The 21,427-nt window shown below is 59.6% G+C and overlaps 1 protein-coding gene across 4 annotated transcripts in view; it reads left to right on the plus strand.

Annotated features, from left to right (window-relative positions):
* Positions 1–17,601, plus strand: part of SPSB1 (splA/ryanodine receptor domain and SOCS box containing 1) — a 50,060-nt gene extending 32,459 nt beyond the window's left edge. For all 4 annotated transcript variants that reach the window (XM_054691001.1, XM_054691002.1, XM_037498462.2 and 1 more), the window contains exons 2-3: positions 8,892–9,729; positions 15,802–17,601. In XM_054691001.1, the coding sequence (XP_054546976.1) occupies positions 9,036–9,729; positions 15,802–15,929 (822 nt within the window). In that variant the 5' untranslated portion in view covers positions 8,892–9,035 and the 3' untranslated portion in view covers positions 15,930–17,601. The remainder of the gene's footprint in view (positions 1–8,891; positions 9,730–15,801) is intronic.
* The last annotated feature ends 3,826 nt before the right edge of the window (positions 17,602–21,427 follow it).

The following is a 21,427-nucleotide window of genomic DNA, read 5'->3' on the forward strand; positions in this document are numbered from 1 at the left end:
TTGGACAGGCGGGTCCCCTGGTCATCTGGCCACAGGACCCTTTGCAGGCCGTCCTCTGGGCAGGGACCCGAGACCCACGGATTTTTCCCCGGGCGGTGCCTGCAGCCCATGGCCTCCCCGGGCGTGACCAGGTGCCAGGCACTCAGCTCCCTCAGCCCAGCCGATCCTCGAGGAAGGAGCCGACCGCCCTGCCCCCGCCAGACCTCAGTCCTATCTGGCTCCCGTCTGGGGGGGCCTGCAGCGGGGATGCCATCCCTCAGGGGAGGTGGGGTATCTGGGGGGCAGGGGCTGGGACCCCACAAATCCTTCCACCAGCCCAGCTGCCGATACCATTAGCCTCCGTGATTCATTGCAGCTCTTCAAGGGGAGGCTCGTGTTACAAAACCCGTGGGTCCCAGAGGCTTGTTTGTTGGCAGGTCTTGCTGCCTCAGCAGAAAAGAGGCACTTTTGATATGGGAACGGAAACTTGGGACAGTCAGAGATGTTCATGTGCTGGCAGGGGCGACCTGTGCTTGTGGTCGTGCAGGGCCGGCCAGGCGGCTGCAGCAGGGCCGGGGCGGGGTCCCCATGGCGGGCCCCCCCCACCGCCAGCCAGTCTTCCTGACAGTGAGGCGTCCTCTGCTCCCCTTTCGCCACTGCTTTTATTTGATGGAGAACCCAGCTTGCGGAGGAAATACCTTTCTGAACTCAGCCTGTGGGTGTCACAGAGCGGCCGCGGGGGAGCCCATGAAATGTCCCAGGATAGGGACCCCGTCACGCTTGCCCCCCCTGGGCTTGCTCCCCAAAGCTGGGCTGAGCAGCTTGCAGGACGCAGCTGCCCTCATCTTCCTCCCTCCCTCTGCCCTGATTGCCATCCTGGACTAGCCCATTCAGTGCTTATTGAGCCAATTTCCCTTTTTCCCCACTTCCTCTTTCTTCCCTTTGTGTTTGCAAAATGTGATAAGTACAACAGACGCTCCCCAGACCCAAGTTGCTTTCCCGAGAAGCGTCTCCAGAAGCAGATCCAGGCCACCTGGCTTCAGAGCAGAGACCTGGCCGCCATCCCACACCCCCCAACCTGGGACACCACAGACCTGCAGGGAGCAGACCCTGGTGACACCAAGGGGAGGGGGCGGCCTGGCCCCCCACCCCCCAGCACCTGGAGTCACTGTGAATGAACCTGAGATGACGGCAGGTGGCCGCAGATCTGAGTCACAGGTACCCCAGGTTGCTGAGTTTGGGGTGGGGAGTCAGTGGCTGCATTCCACCGCTGGGGAAAAACAGACCCCCTTCTCCAGACACAGCATCCCTCCCTTTCTCCTCACGCCACTAAATTGCAAATTCATCCCCTGTGCTGGCTCTTGGTTACTGTTAAGTTTGCCAAGGGCACCTCACTGAATCCTTAAAGCAACCAGGGCAGAGGTTGTGCAAAGGGGCATCTGAATGAGGCTCCGAGAGGCAGGGCCAAGCCCAGGGTCACCCAGCTCCAGGAGCTGCAGCCCCCATGTGACTGCTCCACCTCTGTAGCCCTTGGCAAGTCTCCCTTGACTGGCCTCCTCTCAGTCTGGGTCAGGTAGGGGCAGTCAGCTCCTGGGGTGAATGACGCCCTGCTCCCCAGCTCATCACTGGGCCTTCTCTCACCACCATCTGCCTTAAGCAGCACCGTGTGGTGACACCGATTGGGCTGCAGCTCCTGTGGGTGACATTCTGACTCCTACTACTTCATCCACGCCCTGATCAAACCCCTGTGTGTTGACCCCCTGGTGCCCCTCTTGCTGCCAAAGGCCTGTTTTCAACAGAGCCCAAGGGATTCTGGTTCTGAGGGGATGGAAGTCAAGGGGCGCCCTCTGAATGCTCAGAGCCCTCTGCTGGTTTTTCTTCCTAATTAAGACAAAATCCAAAGTCCTTACTGTCACCCCCAGGCCTGCGTGGCCTCCCTCTGTATGGTGCTCACCCCGTGGTCGCTCCCTCCCTCTGCTGCAGCCACTTGGGCTTCTCTTGCTCCCCCAACATGCCAAGCTCATTTCGCCCCAGGGCCTTTGCACATCCTGTTCACATCCTTGTGCTACCCTTGAAAGTCGTCCTCCCTTCCCTGGGTCTCTGGCCATACAGCACTGTCAGAGGAGCCTGCTCTCCCCGCTCCTGCCCCCTCTCTGCTCACCCCTCTGCTCACCTTTTCATTCAGCCACATTTGTTCCCTGTGTCGACCACGTTTCAGGCGCTGCTGCCGGCGCTGGGGCTGCCACTGTGGCACAACAGGCCCAGTCCTTGCCCTTGGAGTTGTGTTAGTCGTTCACATAATCATCTGTCACCTGCCCTTCCTGCCAGACTGTGAGCCTGGCGAGGGCAGCGGCGTGGCTGGTGCCTGTGGATATTCCTTGGAAGAAATCCCACCCCGGAGCCCCCTTGTTTGGACTTGGGTATTTTCAGACGGTCTCTCAGGTCAGGTCCTGGGGGTTCTACCAGTTCCCCATCCGGGGCAGATGGTTGAGGGGGACACTGTCCTGCTTTCCTAAAACTGATCAATTTTGAATTATCCATCTTGTTGAGGGATTCAGGGACCAAGGAACAAAGAAGGGGTCTCCTAGGCCACCCCACTAGGCTGATCAGATGCCGGAGGGATGATCAAGTAAGCAACTCAGTCACCTCTAGGGCACCTACTGTATGCACACAGGCCTTGCCCGTGATCCTTTGGGGCCTCCTTCCAGGTGATACGAGAGTGAGTCTGAGCTGAAAGGGCCCGTGGCAGGTGATGGCAGTTGGCACGAGAGGCCGGGGCAGGGACTTGACCCTTAGAGGTTTTCATGCAGACTGTGCTTTAGCCTGGGGCTCCCTGGCTGCGGCCGAGGCCAGGTTCCGGGCCACCATAGCTGGAGTGTCTCAGGCAGGGGGGGAATGGCAGACGGTGTCCTGATATCATAGTAGGGCCATTGCCACCTCAGAGCGGCTGCAGGAAGTGACCTGCCCTGTGAGAGGCAGAGGCTGGGGAGCTCTCGTCCTCTCACCCCCTTGCTGCTTCTCCTGCCTGTCCCGGAGCAGGACGCGAGTGCAGTGAGCCCGTGACATCGGTTCTTCCATGTCCTCATCCTAAACCAGCAGCACGTGTGCAGGGCGCCCCTCCCGGCCCCCGCCGGGCGCAGCACAGAGCTGCAGGCACGCATTCCGGATTCCTCCAGAGAAACTTGATCTACAGGTGCCGTCTGGAGGCAGCAGGGCCGCCAAACCACAGCTCTGTGCTTTTTTGGGGGGTTGGGGGTGAGCAGGAACAGAGCACTGGATTGTAGCAAGTCAGCTCTGGAAGGCCCTGGCTTGCACACGGGGGTGCCACTAGCCTGCGCGTGGGCCTGGCTCACGGCCTGCGTCTGGCCACCAGACCTCGCAGGCTGTGCCTTTCTCTGCTCTGCACCCTCCCTCCTGTGGGTTCTGGAGGGGTCAGCAATTTTTAATCCATTTATAAATTGTTATTTTTTGAGGTGAAATTCATATAATGTTATTTTTTTTAGTGCATTGTCAGTGGGGTACAACCACCACCTCTATGTAGTTCCAGAGTATTTTCATCCCCCACCCCAAAGAGACCCCGAGCCATTCATTCCCCATCCTGGAAATAACCCATCTGCCTTCTGTCTCAGTGGATCAACCTATTCCAACTATTTTCATACAAGTGGGATCATAAAACAGGTGACCTTTCTATGTGGCTTCTTTCACCTGGCATGAAGTTTTTAAGGTACATCCGCATCGCATCGTAGTATGTCAGTACTTTATTCCTTTTCATGGCTGTGCAATATTCCCTTAGAGATGTAGTCCACAGTTTATCCATTTATTGCATTGATGGACATCTGGGTTCATCATTTATGGTTTTGCAACAGGTAAAACAGCAGTAAAGAAATTTAAGAGAAGGGGAAACTCAGCTTCATCACTGAAGACACAGAGACGTTTTCATTTTCCTGGCTTCCTTTTCATCTGTTTTCCCGCATATGCCTGCATAATTTTCTAGATTTTACTCAGGGCAGATACTCAGCATAGCAAACTCTGGCCTTGCCTCTGGTGCTGTGGTCCTTCCTCACGGATGGCCATGCAGTGCCCCATGGATGAGCCAGCTGGGGGGCCGCTTCCCGCCTCCTTCCCTTACCCCCCCATGTGTCCAGCTGGCACCGTGGGACTCTGGACCTTTGCACTTGCTTGGAAGTTCAGGACTCCTTTATTCACCACCTTCACACTGGCCCAGGCCAACCCTTGTCCAGTTGCAAGTTTGGGTGGTCAGAACCATCCACGTGGTAGGGACTGGAGGGGAAGCCAGTGGCACAGAGACTCCTGGAGGCGGGCCCTTTAAGAGTGTGTTTAAGTCTTCTTGGCACCGACTGGCCTGTGAGGCCCAGGGCGCTCCTCTCCCTTGGCATCCTGTTGAGTTCGGTGAAATCCCACACAGGGAATGGTGGCGAGGCCGCGCTGGAGAGGCACTGGGTGATTTCCTTCAGAGTCCTCCCCAAGTTCATGGGCTGCAGTTGGCAAACCTTCAGTCCAGCTGAGCAGAACTGCCGAGCGCCTCCATTTGCCCCTGTCAGGTGGACGCTCAGGTGTCAGCCTGGTGGCCCATGAGTGTGGGTGGGGGCGCAGAGGGGGATGACAGGGGAGGTGGCCTGAGCTGAGTGACCAGGAACTGCTCCAAGGCCTGGAGAAATTCCTAAGTCCCTGAACATGACCTCCCTAGCCCACAGGAGGTGCCCACCCACGAGGGAAGGTGGCACAGGTGGCACAGAACACGCTGACACAGTAGCTGAGGGGGGGGGCCTTTGCCCCAAGTGGACTGTCCCTGTGTCGTCCCCGTGCACGTGCATGGTGTGGGGAGGGAACACTTTTGCTTATACTTTCTACATGTCTGCATTGACATTCCACATGGACAGGCGAAACCTTTGAAATATTCCAAATCAAGATAGAACAAGTTTTTTTTAATTGTGATTTTAAATCCAAGCCTGAGCAATAATCCTTTAAACCAGCAGCTCCCTAATCCCCAGAGGGCCCCTTAGAACACCAATTACGTACCCAGAGTTTCTGATTCAGGAGGTTGGAGCGGGGTCCACGCACTGGCATCTCTAACAGGTTCCCATGTGGTGTCAAGGCCATCGAGCCAGGGACCCCACTTTGAGAACCGCTCCTGTGACCCTAACTCCAGAAAAACAGCCCTATATCCTCTTCCCCCCATTATTACGGGTCTGCTGCACCTGCTCTGTACCTAAGAGATTTACAGGAGGTAGGCTGGGGGGCTTGTGGTTGTGAACCCACAGTTTTGCTGGAGCCATGGCCTCCTGCAGGACCTTCCCGCCTCCCCACTTTGCTCCCACAGCCACAAGGAGGGGTGTGTGCAAGTCTCCCACCCGCGCCCTGCCCCTCGAGGAGCTGCCTCCTGCCTGCCTGGGCTTGCCAGGGCGAGGGGCTCTCCTGCACGCGGCCTTCGAGGTCTCGTCCCGCCTCCGTCCTGCTCGTTCTCCCTGGGGCGGGGGGCTGACCCATGGCTCGGCGCCCGGAGGTGACCTTTCTCGCGGGCTCTGCTCTCACTCGGCCGCCGCCCTTGCGCAGCCACAGCAGGCGAGCTGCTTGGGCAGGTTGCTTCTTGGTGTCTGGGAAGACCCTGTTTGCACGGACCCTCCCGCCTCAGGGAAGGTGAGCCTAACCTCACTTTACTCAGGGTCGGAGCGAGTTCTCTGCACCACCTGGGGGGCCAGGCTGCTGCCCCAGCCAGGCAGGGGCGAGGAGGGACGGGTGTGTCTGAGCCTTTCCCCTTGGATGCCTCGGGGCGCTCCCTGTAGCCCTGCCTCCCTGCCCTTTTCCAGGAGTGCCCCAGTCCTGCATGGACCAGGCAGGCCCAGCTGGATGGACGCCCACTTCCAGGCTGGGCAATGTCAGGGGCCCCCGGTCCAGACTTCTCGCACTGCCCCTCCAAGGCACGTCTGCTGTGCCCTCGAAAACGCCCAGCGGGGGGATGTCATCCTTGTGGGTCGCAGAGGTCCCTGCAAGCATAGGGCTTCTTGTCTGAACGGCGCTCACGCCGCTGCCTGTACAACCTCGGCTGGGCTATAGCCATGACTTTTTATTTAAATTTTTAGTCTCTGTATGAGTGTGATGCTGGTTTCCCAGGGGCGAGGCTCGCCCCATCTGAGCCCTTTCTGAAAGCGCCGTGAGTAATCTGGGTCCTTCCGTAGGTGTCACCAGCAGGTGCACTTCTGGTCTTTTGAGGTCAGAGGCTCGAGCTCTGGACCGTGTGGGATTTTCTTTCCAACATCACTCGGCAAAACTTTCCAGAAGGGTCCGATGCTTTTTGTTGATTCTGGGGTCAGAGACCTTTTATCTCCCCACTTGAGCAAGAACACAGCTCCCCTGCGTTCTCCCGGCATCTCCCCTCCAGTGGCAGGTGGGGAGGGTGGAGGTGGTAACCACACGCGGTAGTCTTGCTGCTGGCAGCACCTGTGCCAGGGCCGCCGTGGCCAGGCTTGCAGGGGGCACGCTCCGGGCACTCCCACCCCCAAAGCGTGTTTCCAAGCCCTGGCTCCCAGGAGCACAAACCCCTAATTAGCAGGCAGAGCCGGGCAGCACCGGCCGGGGCACAGAGGCTGCCTGCTGATATAATAACAGATCGCTCGGGGCATGCTTCTCTTGCAAAATCCTGGGCCGCAACCGCTGATGTGTGAGGCGGGGAGGCGGAGGGAGGGAGCGTATTTGATCTTCAGGTGAAAGGAGGCTTTATAATTAGGTCACCTGGTTCCACATCCTGAATTTCATTCTTTCCCCGTCTTGGGTCCAGACAATGGTTTTACTGTTCTGGGGTCAGTCGGACGGACAGAGGGACACACTGAGGGGAGCCGAGCCCAGAGGAGGTGAGTGGCCTCCGCTGTGTGTCCCTGGCACCCCCTCCGCCCCATCCCTTTGCCACTGGTCACCTGGACGTGTCTCCTGCAGAGAGGGCACAGCTCCTTCAACAAACGTTGTCTTCAACAACCAAACAAAAGGGTAATTTTGAGTAGCGGGGAGACGCCAGGGTCAGTTGCCTGGGCCAGCAAAATGCCGTTTGGGGAAGGGGCTGCGGAGTCACGGCTTTCACTGATGCCCGCTGTGGGTCCCTGCCCCGCGCTGACACGCCTGCCCTCCGCCCTTGCCAGCCGGGGCCACCCTCCCGCCTGCTCGCCTGGCCCGGCCGTGGCTGGACCCCTGGCCCTCCGGGCAGCGGCTGCGGTGGCTGCGTTTCGGGCGTGGGGCTGGAACCGTTGTTTTCTTCTTGTTTTGAACTGGCCAAATAGTCGCTCCGTTTTTACTGGGCAAGTTGAAAGTTGTGATTGAGAAACTGTACGCGGAAGCGTGGGACGGTCATTGCAGAAATGCTGTCCCTCTGCGGGTGGCCCGGAGCTTTGTGGCTGAAGGAAACATCCCGAAGATGTGACTCCTCGGGAGGCCACTAGTCATCGCCCTGCAGACATGTGTGCTGCGCGCGGGGGCGCTCTCCAGGCCTCTGCAGCCCCGAGTGCTGTGTGTGCTCTTGACATAGGTTTCATTACAAAAGTAACACGCGCGCCTTTCCGTATTTCAGTTCAGAAAGTCCTGCAAATGAACATGTCTTCCCGCGCCAGCCCCCAGGGTTAACTGTCGTGAGAGGTTTGGTGTTTATTCTCCCAGACCTCTCTCTGGGCCTGCGGACAGGTAAACCCACGCACAGGTAGAGCTTTAAGTTCCGTTTCTGCGGGCCAGGCTGTGTCCCCTCTTGCTTTTGAAAATGTAACAGCGTCTGGTTACAATTTATGTGGTGTCAGCACATCTGGGGGCACTGCTGCTTCTCCCCAACACTGTGTGCCATTCATCCAGATTCCCAGGGCAGGACTGCAGTGGAACAGGCCCCACTTTGCACTTTCCTGACATCCAGGTGCCGAGAGCTCTGGCCCAGGCGCCGCCCACCCGTTCAGCAACATCCCCTTAGCCAGGAGCTGCCCTCACCCGGTCTGCTCCGTCCCGGGTCAGTGCCCGAAGCCTGGCACCCAAGAGTCTCTCCTGCAGGCCAAGGAGACTTGTGGGGGCGGAAAGAAACTGTTGCTTTTGTGCGAGGCTCAGAAAACCAATAGGACATTATTTCCTTCATCCAGGATGGACACTCAGGTCAGGAATAGCAGTGGGGGGCTCTCGGGCCCTCAACCTCCTCCTCCTTGGATGTAACCCCGCCCCCCAGTGCTGTCACAGACAGAAGGCGATGATCAGTGAGGTCCCTCCTCTGACATACATGCCTGATCTCCCTCGAAGAAGCCAGGGATGGGGACCCTAAGGCAGGACTGGGTGTCTCAGAGCCCCACCTCCCCAGAAGGGACTTGAGGAACCAAGCACTGGCTGCCAGTTGAGGGTGCAGCTGGGGCGGTGGTCCTCGAAGTTTAATGCAGCGCTACCAGGGGCTGGGGGTGGCCTGAGGCTGGCCGGGGTCTGGGAAGAGCGTCACCGGTGGCCCCCGTCCAGGCGGGAGGTGGTACCTCCCGGGAAGGTTGCGCTGTCTGGGGCCTGGCCTGTGCCGACACTGGGAGGACCTGTGCTGGGGAAGAAAGGGGAGCTGGGAGTCGGCATCTCAAGCAGCAGCTGCTGCTTTTCGAGCCCCACCTGCCCTCTGAAGAGCAGGCCAGTGAGGCCAGCTTCCCTCATCTGACCAGGGAAGATGCCCGGTGCGCCAGGGCTATTTCAGGATCTGTGCCAACCTGAGGCCCTGTGATTCGGTATTTGGCGAGCATCAGCTGTGTGTCTCGGCCCATGAACCCCCTATATTCGTAACGTGGGGGCCCCGAGCCCACATCTCCATGCACACGCTGGGCGGATGGAGCTGACCCTGGTTAGGGTGTCCCCTCCTCCCGCTCCTCTACTCACAGCCTCCCCCTGTTCTTTCCACCCGTTAGGCAACCCTAAACACTCCACAACCTGCACGGTCGCCTAGCAGCCTGCCGGGAGCGCCGCCCGGGCCTGGCGGGAGAGCTGGAGAGGAGGCCTCGCCATTAATGAGTTTGCCTGGGGAGCCTGGGGAGCGGTGAGAGGAAGGCGACATGGGTCAGAAGGTCACCGGCGGCATCAAGACCGTGGACATGAGGGACCCCACGTACCGGCCCTTGAAGCAGGAGCTGCAGGGCCTGGACTACTGCAAGCCCACGCGCCTGGACCTGCTGCTGGACATGCCCCCCGTGCCCTACGACGTCCAGCTGCGCCACTCCTGGAACAACAGCGACCGCTCGCTCAATGTCTTCGTCAAGGAGGACGACAAGCTCATCTTCCACCGGCATCCGGTGGCCCAGAGCACGGACGCCATCAGGGGCAAAGTCGGGTACACGCGTGGGCTACACGTGTGGCAGATCACGTGGGCCATGAGGCAGCGGGGGACGCATGCTGTGGTGGGGGTGGCCACGGCGGATGCCCCCCTGCACTCAGTGGGGTACACAACCCTCGTGGGGAATAACCACGAGTCCTGGGGCTGGGACTTGGGCCGTAACCGGCTCTACCACGATGGCAAAAACCAGCCCAGCAAAACCTACCCCGCCTTCCTGGAGCCTGACGAGACGTTCATCGTGCCCGACTCCTTCCTCGTGGCCCTGGACATGGACGATGGGACCCTGAGCTTCATTGTGGACGGACAGTACATGGGAGTGGCTTTTCGGGGGCTCAAGGGCAAAAAACTGTATCCTGTCGTGAGCGCCGTCTGGGGCCACTGTGAGATCCGCATGCGCTACTTGAACGGACTTGACCGTAAGTGTCCTCTGGGGTCTGAGTGGGTGCTGCCCGGTTCCCTGCATCTGCAGGCCTGGCCAGGCTTGGGAAGAACCTGGCATGGTCAGAATTAAAGTGCCTTTGAGTACATCACAGCGAATTCAGATAGTCAGAGGCTGCTCTTGCCGCCCTCTGGTTATAGGAACAATTCTAGCTAGAGTGTGCCAGGTTGCCTGCAGCACCTCAGGGATGTATAGGTAGGGAGCTGGATGGGTGGGTGGATGGACAGATTGTTGGCTTTATGGGTGGGTGGGTATGTGGATGGGTGGAAGAATGGGTGGTGGGTGGGTGGATGAATGGCAGAGTGGATGGATGGACAGACAGATGGACGATAGGTTGCTGGCTGGCTGGCTGGATAAATGAATAGATGGATTGTCTTTGACAGGCGTGGTTTGCTTCTGGCTGACCTGTCTATAAGTTTAATCTGAAATCACCAAATTCTAGCAGAGTAGCCAGGTAGTGAGCTGGGGTTTGGGTGCACCTTGGGGGTACTAGGGCCTCTCACAAAAAAGGCCTCTCATGAAGCTAGTGGCTTTGCTCACTCATTAAACAGGTGTAGGGGCTGTCTCTCCTGTGGCTGGGGGGGGGGGCTTTGAGTCCATTGCTTTGGGACATAGTCCCCAGAGGGGCTTGTTCAGTCCTGGGGCCAGGAGACCTTCAGAGAAGAGTATGCAGGTTAGAAACAGGTTGAATCATCGGTAACTGCCCCTCGTCTCTTTGGGAAGGGGGTGGAAATAGCCACACGTGGTACCAATGAACTGGTTTGGGAGGCGGGAAACTCTGTGACTGCCTGGCTGGGAGTCCCTGGTGGCCCAAGGGTCTTGAATTGTTTGACCCTTCACGGGTATCTTCTACCACCTGCAAATCCAACTTGGAAGGGGGCAGAGCCAAGGAGCTTCATTCACCTGCAGGTGCTGACCATCTTTAAAGGGTAGGTTTGGCCTGGAGCCAGGAGACCTAACCCACCCTGAGGCCAGACACGGATGGGCGGGGCCCTTCGGGGAGCACAGATGCTTATTCCTGCACTTCAGTCTCCAACCTTCAGGTTCTTCCTACCCCTTCCCGTTTTGGGGGACATCAGAGAAAATACCCAGGGCGTGTGGCATGAGCAAGTCCTTAAAGGTTTCTCTCTGGACCCCGCCACCCCCTCTCTGTGTTCTCCTGCTCTGGCTCTGCCTGCAAAATGACAGTTGGGTGCCTCACTTGTCCAGCACCCCTGGGTCATGGGACTCCTGGCAGGGCAGCCAGGTGTGACTGCAGCAGGTAACCTCCCTGAGGAAGTATCCTCAGACCCGGTCCAGGGAACCAGCAGAGCGAGTTCTGTGAGTCCGGCTCCCCAGGTGACAGTGGTGGAAAGCCAGCCCACAGTGGCTCTGCCCTGCACAGACGCAGCTCTGGCCACATCCTCTGACGACCTGGGAGCTCAGGAGGTAGCCACAGCCCTGTCGCCTCCTGCCAGGGCGATCCCGGCCCCCAGGAGCTTAACTTTCCTTCTGTGCAGATGGATGAGTGAATATCTAGGTTTGTTGTGTTGCTATCGGGCCACAAAAACTGTCCACAAGCAGCATGGCCCAGCCTGGCCCCTCAGAAGAGGCTGTCGGCTGGGAGTTAACAAGGCCTCCAGTCCAGAACACTCACCCCTGTTCAGCCTGGCGAGTCGGGGCGCACTGCCTGGCCTGCCGAAGGGTCCAGGAGGCCCAGACAGGCGCCCCGTCCTGTAAATAGGTGGGTGTCCTGCTGGGCTCCGCGTGGGTGGGAGGCTGGACTCTTTCGTGACTCCTCTTGTTCGGGACTCTTAGCAGGGCAGGGAGAGGGTATGAGCGTGGGACTGAGTTGTCAGTAACAGCGTCTGTGAGCTGGAACTTGGGGGACTTGGTTAATGATGCACCCCCACCCACCAGCAGAATCATCATAACAGGACGCTTGGCCTCTGACCTCCCATCCCTGTAGATGCTGCTCAGCCAGCTGGCTTTGAGGTCTGTAAGAAAACCCGGTGGGGGAGTTGCGGCCTCGGCCTGGCGGTGGGGAGCAGGCGAGTGTGCACGGGGCCTGCGGGCCGCCTGCCACCCTCACTCGGCTCCTGTGCTGAGAGCGCCTCGTGTCCTAGCATGGCCACATGCTCTGGCTGCTGGGTGGTGCAGGCGCTTGGGGGCGGGTGGCCGACAAGGCCCGGGAGGAGCTGTAACAACTGTGCTGGGAGAGGCCATGGCACCTGGGCCAGGTGGGGACGTGACCCTGGAGATGCTCACTCACACCCCTAAGTGACTCTGACATCTGGAGCCAGGGCCTGGGTCACGGTCAGTGGGGCATCCCCTTGAGAAAGGGAGGGGCAGGGCTGAGGTTGACGTTTAGAGGCCGGGTGGACAGGCCGGGGAGACAGGCCGAGGGGCTGGAGCGAGGAGAGTGGTGTCCTGGACCCCAGGCCAAGAAAGGACTCTAAGAAGGACAGTGACGCCAGCTCAAGTACAGTGATGGCTGAGTCAGAGCCAGGTCAAGTGTGTCCATCAGCTTCTGTGACCTTGTCCAGAGTCACCTGGGCCGGGTGGAGCCCAAGCCAGAGGGAGTGGCTGTGCAGAGAAGCGTGAAGGGGGCGGGGATTGTCTCCTGAGGCAGCCTGAACAGGACAGACCATGATCTGGGCAGCTTAAAAGGACAGAATGTATCCCCTGGTGGTTCAGGAGGTCAGATGTCGGGAATCGCAGTGGAGAGGCTTTGCCTGCCTCTCCGGGCACGCACCGCTGCTGGCAGTGCCCAACCTTCCTTAACTTTTCGGCGCGTCCATTGCTGCCTCCACTGTCAAGTGCCCCCCCCCCCCCCCCCCCCCGTGTCCTCTCTCCTCATAAAGAACACCAGCCCTGGGCTCCAGCGCCCGCCTCCTCCAATCTGACCTCATCTGAGCTGCTTCTATTTGCAAAGAACCTCTTTCCAGGAGGGCACAGTCTGGGGTTCCAGGTGGTCTTGAATTTGGGGAGTGTCCCACCCACTGTATACAGAGGTGGAGACAGTGGGTATAGACCTCCTGCAAGGCCTTCCCTCCCCATGCAGCTCCCGGCGGGGGATGAGGCAGCGACGCGTGGAGCTCGTGCATGGCGGGTGCCCATGTTGCCCAGCTGGGGCCGGGTGTCCTTTCCGGGTGGCATGAACAGGGGTGGTGCTTTGTTTTGCTTCTTTTTTGCAAGAACCCCCTCATGTAAAGGGGGAAGGCGCCCACCTCCCAGCCCCGCCCCACCACCACTCCCTACTATCCATTGGGGGGCATTTTCACTGCCAGCTGCTTTCAGGAGGAAGCCTGGGGCCAGCTCAGGAGCCGTGATGGTGACGGGGGACATCACTGCCTCTGGGGCATTTCTGGACCCTAGACCCACATCCCTGAGCCCGCAGTTCATTCCTTTAGCCCGGAAATAGCCTCGGCCCAGTCTTGGGAGGTTTGAGCTGGGCCCTCCGAGTACTGGAACTTTAACTGGGGCGCTGGGCCTGTGTGTTCAAATAGGCCCCCAGGTCGGTGTCTGTCCTAGAAATGGGGGAGCAGATGCCTGGGACCTTCCAGTCCCTCCACCTGTGGCCCCTGATTCCAGAGCTGCTCTTAGCACCCGTCGCTCATGCAGACCCCACAGATGTGCGCCTGCCCCCTGGAGGTGGGCGTGGCCCGGGCCCTGGGGTGGACTCTGCCTCCTCGGTGGGGGAGTGTCTCACAGGTGTCCAACTCTGTGCTGGGGCTGGAGACAGAGCCAGCTGTCTCTAGTCAAAAATATACAGGTAGGGGAGACCTTCTTGGGTCCAACAAAGTCTGGGGACAAACGTCCCCCATGGCACCGTGCCCATGCCTGTTTCCAGGCCAGCCCGCTTTCGAGAAGGGACCAAATCATAGGGTTTTGTGCCCTACACAGCTGGCAGGGGTGAGGAAGGTGGGGCATGACCCACTGGCCTGTTTGAGGCCCCCGACAATCCCCCCAGCGTGGGAGGCCTGGGTGACTAATCTCATTTTTGGCTTATGACCTATTAGCTGCCATTTCTGTGGCCCGTGTTGGCGGAGCCAGCACCCCTTGGGGTCTGTGAAAGCCTCCCCCACATGCACCAGGTTATTCAGTGTGGCCCAAAGATGCTCAGGCAAAGGAAGCGCCCCCTGCATCACACCACCGCCTCCAGCAGGGCGCAGAGGAGGGAGCCAGAGGTCATGCCCCTTTGGGTAAATCTCAAAGGCTATTGGGGTGTCCTCTACATGTGGGCGTGGAAGGACCCAGACCGCAGAATCTGAGGGACTTGGGTTTATTTCCACATTCCAACCCTTGGCTCTCAGACCTTGGGCCCTCAAGTGACCCCGAAGCCCATTGCACCCCTGGATCTTGGGGGCCCAGACCCCGTAGGCACGTGTCAGCCACAGCTGTCTGGGCGCTGGAAGGCAGCCACTGGCAATGGGGAGCAGGTGCCCATGCAGGCCTGTGCAGCTCGGAGACATTTCTCAGATGGGCCTGAAGCCCCACGGCCGAGCAGGTGCAGTGGGGGAGACCAGGCGGGAACCCCTTTTCAACTCTCACCCCACCGCCTGCAGGGCCAGGCCCCACCTGGTGCCTCTCGAGGCTTCTCATAGTCTTCCAGGCCCCCTGCCCCTCAGTGGGGGCTGAGCTGAGTCCTGAGTGGGGGGGGACTAGTCCTATGAGGAGCAGATGCGGGGAGCCCCAGGGTGGAGGGGCAGAAAGTCAACCCAGCTCTCCCCTTGACCCTGCAGAGGCCGCCCCCAATCACCACGCCTGGCCAAGTGCTGTGGAGACGTGTCTCTGGCCTTTAGGGTCTCAGCCAAATGGGACTCTGCTGCCTCTGATCTGGTCCTGATCTCACAGATGGAGACACTGAGGCGGGGCAGGGGATGTGACCCCGGAGGTCAGGCTGCCCTGCGGGGCGAAAGTGAGGCCTAGACCTGGGAACGCAGCGTCTGACTGTCCAGAGAGAGAGACCGGGGCCCTGCAAGCAGGCAGGGGGCACTGGCCCTCCTGCATTGGGGCGCCCTTGACCCTAAAGGACAGGAGGTCACTTAGTTCATCTCCAGCATCCGGGCGGGCTCCTCCACCTTCCTGCCCTGTCTGGGAAAGGCCCTACTTCAAAGCTTTCCATGGAGAGCATTTCCCTTTGCAGCCCTCCGTCTGGCCGGGCTGCGGCTCTCCCCGGGAGACACAGAGCACTTGTTGAGCTTCCTTTAAAGCCTGGTATTGGGCACATGCATCATCCAACCGCAGATTTATTCTTTTTAAAAAAATAGCAGTTTCGTTGCGATCTGTAATTCGCACGCCATGTGGTTTGCCGTGGAAAGTGTCGTTCATATTTTCAGTTGTATCCCCACAGCCCAGGTGTGCTCACCTGGATCTGGTTGGGGGAGGCAGGGCGAGCAGTGTCCCCTGGAGGGAAGGACTTTCAGACGCCTCCTCCTGGAGCTGAGAGTTTATCCGAGACCCCTGAGAACCCCCCTTGCAGGAATCAGGGCTGCGGCCCCTGGGGACGGAGCGGCCTTCATGAGCTGCATTAGAAGCCCTCGGGGGTCCGGCGTGTGAGGTAGCTCAGCTGTGACCTGAGCCTGGACCCCCAGCCTGTAACTGGGGTCTGCTTGGCCCTCAGCACCTCAGTGCCCGCAGCCCCCAAGCCATTGGGTTAAGTGACTCCCTTCCTCAGAGAGTCTGGTGCTGGGAGTGGGTGGGCCCCTGAACCCCAGCAACACGCCGTGAGGCTTGCCCAGGATCAGGAAACACCTGGGTTTCAGTCCTTGCCTGTCTCCCACCACCAGGGGCCCTGGGCGGGACATTTAGGTTCTCTGTGCCTCAGTTTCCTGTTCTGTAAAATGGCTGTGAGGATGGGATCTCCCGGTGCCTGTTGACTCATTCACTGTGAGGACTGAGCGGGTTCCCTTTGCAGAGGCTTGCAGAGTTGCCGATTAAGCCCCATTGCAAAGCACTTAATTGTTAATTGTCTGTATATTGAAACTAACACCAGCGGTGATATTCCCGCTGGTGGTGCTGGAACTTTCCGAGCCGCGCTGACCCCTGTGCTGTGTCTGCCCCCCAGCCGAGCCCCTGCCCCTGATGGACCTGTGCCGCCGCTCCGTGCGCCTGGCCCTGGGGAAGGAGCGTCTGGGCGAGATCCACGCGCTGCCCCTGCCCGCTGCCCTCAAGGCCTACCTCCTGTACCAGTGACCCGGGCCGCCTGCACGACGCCACCCGTGCCAACTCACCGAACCGCCCGCGCCGCCACGCCTGCGCCTTGGACCAGGGCAGCTCGTCCTCGCCACCTCCTGCTGCTCCTGCCGGCCACGGACAGCTCTGGACACAGGCTCCCGACGTGCCCCATCAGAGCCCCTCCTCGAGAACGCTGAGCGCCCATCTGCTCTCGGGGCGGCGTGGGACACCCCCCACTGCTGGGCCCCAGGGCAGAGGGACCTGGGCGCCGAGAGCAGATTCCGGGGTGCTAAGAGGTGCTTATCGGAGGGCAGGTGCTCAGGCCCGTGGGCCGTGCCGCAGATGAAGCTCAGGACGCCAGGGACTCGTGGACATCGAGGCAGAGACCAGAACTGGACCTTCTGCAGGCACATGCGCCCCCGGCGTCAGCCCGCTGCGGTGCCCCTGCCCCTGTATTTATTCTTTTAACAATAACAAAAGCCATTTATTTATTCCATTTAGAAAGGAACCCTGTGTCGCTCAGCTGCTTCCGAGTGTTCTGTTGCTCTTTCCACCCGCCCCTCCCGGGAGGTGTGCCTCACCTGGCCTCGCCGGGCAGGGCCTGTGCTGTTTCCACACGGGGCACAAGGGTGTCTTTGTCTGGGCCCTGGACCCTGCACCATGTTTCCAGGCGGGCCCCTCGGGGAGCGCCAGCCTCACGTGCAATACAGGTGTCGGGCCGCCTGCCTGCCAGGCAGAGCCCACGGCCCCAGGGTGGCCACTTACCACTCGGTCTGGGGCGTGTGGCCTTATTTCTCTCGTCCCGTCCGCGAAGTTTCTGCTGTGGGCTTGCTTTCGCTTTCGCTTTTACTTTCCTGGCAGAGCTGGGATTTCCATGTGCTCTGTCTTCCCGAGACCCCTGGGCTGGGGTGCGGGGATGCAAGTGGCTCCATCCTCGGAGAAGTCAGGGGCAGGACGCTGGGAAGAGGGGCAGAGCCGAGGTCAGCCTGGGGAGCCAGGCCTCCTCTTCACGACCCCCCACAGCCACAGAAGCGCCGGGCGGGGCAGGGCGGGGTGACTGAGGGAGAGGGGCGCTCCCTCCCTCTGAGCCCCACGTAGCAGACCCCAGCGCCCCGCCTGCCGAAGCCATTTCTTTCATCTTGAAGTTGGCTGACTTCAATTCGTTTCTGTACAGGTACAATAGATGACTTTATTTGTTTAAAATGTTTAATATATATACATATATATTTGTCCATAAGAATGATGTTTTAAACAGCTGCTGTAGGGTACCTTTAAAAAAAAGTCTTCCAGTGGAGTATATTTTTTAAAGCACAAAACTGGTGCCAAGACGGGGTGAGGAATGTAAATTAGCCCCTTACTATTTTGAGGTTTTTGTTGGGGGAAACCTCACCTGCTAGACTCTGGAGACGCCCCGAACCCTGCTGGGGCGGGTCCTGCTCCCATGAATGTTGCACACAAGAGTTTCACTCACACAGACCCCTCCGTGCGGCCCGACCCGGCGTCCCTGCAGAGGCCGATGCCTCACCGGGCTCTTTGTCGTCCCTCGGCCGCCCCCACCCGCCCCGGCCCTCCACCCTGCCCTTCTTCCCTCCCAGCCCAGCGCCGTGTGGCCTGTACAGTTTTGAAACCCCCGTTCTATTTTATGATGGTTGAATAATAGTCAGTAACCTAATAAAGGAAAGTTTATTAAAATACAGACCCACTTTTGAATCCCTCTTTGTGCCTTGGGGGAAGGGAAAGGGGCGGGGGTGACCTCTGCTGGGTCCGGCCAGCGGCCGCCCACACCATGGAGGAGGTACATCCTGCGCCCCGTGACCCGTGGCAGCGGGTGGGGTGCCGGTGGGGCCCCTGCAGGAGGACAGCACTGAGAAGGCCCCGAGCACATCCCACCCCCTTCCAGAAGACCAGGCGCCTGCAGCCCTGACGCCCGGGCCCAGGGGGGCGCGTCTTTGGTTCACGTGGGTTTTTAGGATGGGGCGTCCTAGGGGCTCACCTTTGTGCCCCCGGGGCCTAGTGCAGTGACCCTTGGCCCCGGGGAACCCGCCTGCAGCCGCTGTGGGGAGGGTGCCCCCACCCCAGCTCCCAGCCAAGAAGACAGGAAATTCTAGCTTATTTAGAGGATTGGTGAGTGATAAAGTGAGTAGCCAAGAAATTTGCTAGATAGGATCACATGTCATGACTAGTTCCCCAAGAATTAGCGGCGGTGCTCCCCGGGCGTTTTTCCCTGTCGGGGCAAGTCAGGATCTGGTGGGCTGGGAAAGTGCCCTGGGCTGAGGCCAGGGACGCCCAAAGCCCCCCGTCCCTCTCTGGACCGCCGGGCCAGCTTGCTTTGCCCGTGAGCATCACCAGGAGGTGCTGGCTTGGGGCGTGCTTCGGGGCCCCGCCTGAGATGGGCAAATCAGCATTTCTGGGGCCAGGCCCAGGAATGTGCCATGTTCCCGAAGTGACCCAGCGACAGTCAGCTCCTTCCCCGGGAAGCTGCTGGGCCAGGGGAACCAGGTCCCGTGAGCCGGCGGGGCGGGCCGGGGTCGGTCCCGGGGATGGAGTTGGCCCGGCAGCCTGGCCCACCCTCACGCGCTGTGGTCGAGAGTGACCCTCCTAGGACCGAGCCCCCCGAGCGCCCACGGAGGCCAGTGCGGGGAGCGGCAGCAGCGGGCCCGGCCCAGCAGCCAGCGTGCAGGCCAATGCTCCCAAAGCCCTTGCTCTTCCGTCCTGCCGCTGGCCTTGGACATGGGTGAGCATTGCTTAAAGCCGCTTCCTGGCGACTGTCCTTCCTTCCCGGGACATCCCCAAAGATCCAGGTGGATATTGGAGAAAGGGCGCCCAGATGCCTTCCCCAGACACGGCTGGAGGAAAGGGGTGGTCTGAGATTATTTTTAGGTCGGAGTTCACGTCTGGGCTGGGCTGGAACTCCAGCTTCCTTTGAAGGGGGTGGGAGGGGTGTGGGGTCAGGGGGTAGTGCAAGGAAAATAAGAGCCTTTGTGCTACCGGGAGACTTCTCGGGGAGCCGAAGGGAAGAGCCAGCCCGTCCTGCAGGCTGCCCATGTGGTTGTAATTAATACCCCGCCTGGAGCAGGTAGCAGGGCGCGGGCTTGGCCGCTGACGGGGCGCCCTCCGTGGCCATCGCCTGCGCGCAGCCCCCTCCTGCCCTTCCTCCCACTCCGCGGCGGTGAGATGAGGAATGTGGACTTTACTGAACCATAAAGTATGCCGGGGGAGCTGGGGAGGGGGCCGAAGACAGAGCAATTAGTTCATGCTCCGGTCCAGACACCCAAACATGTTTGGGGCCCAGCTGCAAGGAATATTTGAAATAAATGAGCTGCCGGGGCCAGCAGTTTGCTGTGTTTTCTGTCCGGGGCCATGGCAACCGGGGAGGAAATCACGAGCTAGGATTGGGCTTGAGAACCAACAAATGACGTCCTGGCCAGCAAGCCTGGAGGAAGCGGCTCGGGCTCCCCCAGGGCTTCTTGGGGCTCAGCTGCTGGCCGGAGACCCCCCCGGCTCCTGGTGTCCTTGCAAAATTGTGTCCTGGCTGCGGACCTCTGTGGCCTCCTGGGGGCCCTTCCTATTTCTTTTTCCTTTTTTTTTTTCCTTTAAAGAAAAGAGAAAGTTCCCACTCTTCTGGAACCTTCTCCCTGGGCCATGGAACAGCTGCCACCACTACTGCTGCTGTTAACCTAGTCATCTCCACGGCCAGAGGGCCTGTCCCCGTGGAGAAGCCAGGCTGGGGGCAGCTGGCTACAGGAAGGTGCGCTGCCCTCGCCCCGGGGTTGTCTTTCCATCCAGCCCAGCTGCAGCCTCTTTGGGGTCGACTTTGGGCAGAAAAAGCCACGGCTTCATTTACACCCTTTCCCTGAGTCTTCTGAGAGCGGGCCTTCCAGCCACCCCTAAGAATGCATCATGAGGACCTAATTTGGGGGTGCTCAGCCGAAGCTCACAAGTAGCTCCCACATCTGTATCACCAGGACCCCGTGGGGAAGAACACATCCAGGAACTTTGAGATAATCAGTGGGACCCAGGGAGCATCTGACAGCCCCGGGTGGTTCAGATGCATGGCCCTGGGGCCCCTGGGATCTTGGGGTTCTGTGCAGTCTTACCCGGCCTGAGCATCCTGCCTTACCCAGTTTCCTCCTGGGCCTTGTAGGGTAAGTGAAAAAGTGTCAGGCTTTTCCGTCCTCCCGTCATTGGCATTGACGATGGATCCCTGTGGTCCTCTGCGCATGCCTGATGGCGGGCACCTGGAGTGGGTGTGGGCATGCATAGGTGGGCGCACCTGGGCTGAGACTGGGCTTATAAGGGTGGCATTATGGGGACGCCAGCAGAGAGCAGAGAGAATGAGAGAGGGGAATGGAACCAGGAGAAGGCGCAGTGGTGGAAGCAGCAGAGAGGCAGGGATAGCAGGGACACCACGAGAGAGCGCTGAGAACCTAGAAAGAATGAAGACTCGCCTCCGCCTGCCGTGTCCCTGGTAAAAGCTCAACAAAAGCCTAAACAGCCACCGGGGCTCCAGGACTCTCCTTCACCCGTCTGCCTGGATCATAGAAAACCTGCTCTGTGCCTTCCTGCTGCTACAGGCCTACAGGCAGCTGTCACCCGGAGAAGCCTGGAGACCACGGGCGTGGAGTATTCTGTGGGATTCAGCTTCAGAGCAATGCAAACCCCCTGCTGTGCCAGCATGTCAGGTGGGCTGGTTCACTGTAGACTCGGAGAGACGGAAAGGAGAGTCCTGGAGTCCTCAGTGGATTTTTATTGCCCTTTAATGTTGAACCCAGGAACCAGGTACCCAAGCCTTCCAGGCAGGGAGGCAGGCACAGGCCACACAGCCTGAATCTTTATGCTTTTTCTCTGGCCTCTCTCTGGCCTTCTCAGTCTCTTGGTCTTATAGCCTCATAGTTGTGCTCTCAGGGGCCAGATGTCCCGAGTTACAGGTACGTGTGCCCCGTGCTCATGCTCCCGAGCACTTTTGGCACAGGCCGCAGATGGCAGCTGTAGAGGCTAGCTAGGGGAAGGTGGGAAAAAGCTGATAACTTCACTTACTCTGCCCCCCACACCAGCACCTCTCCAGGAACCTCAGCCCTGGTCCTAGAGCAAAGAGCAGGGTGGGATGGGGCAAGCAAGGAAACCTCAGCTATGGGCTGTCCCCCTGAGCCTCAGTTTCCCCAAGGAAATTAGTTCTGGAACATCGGATGCCTTGCAGGTGTGGGAGCCACTGCCCAAGTGAGCCCCAGGGGCAGGGCCTTCCATTCAGGAGCCGTTCTCAGCACCCACCCAGACCGTGCCCCACCCACCGCATCCCTACTGACTCTGCAACATTAGGAGCGGACACTCCACTCATCTCCTGCCTGGACCCCACCTCCCAGAAAGATTATTCAACCGAAGTGTGCTTGTGAAGTAGCTTTCAGATGCTTCCTGTTAAACGAGGCCCATTAGGATGGCTGGTGCCTGAGGTGGAAGGGACTTCTTCCAGCCAGTCTGTGTGTTGGGTCTGTGAGGGGGAGAAGGGCCCAGGATCCGGG

The sequence above is a fragment of the Talpa occidentalis genome, unplaced genomic scaffold, assembly GCF_014898055.3.
Source record: "Talpa occidentalis isolate TD23 unplaced genomic scaffold, MPIMG_talOcc4v2.1 talOcc4.9, whole genome shotgun sequence".
Lineage (NCBI taxonomy): Eukaryota > Metazoa > Chordata > Mammalia > Eulipotyphla > Talpidae > Talpa > Talpa occidentalis.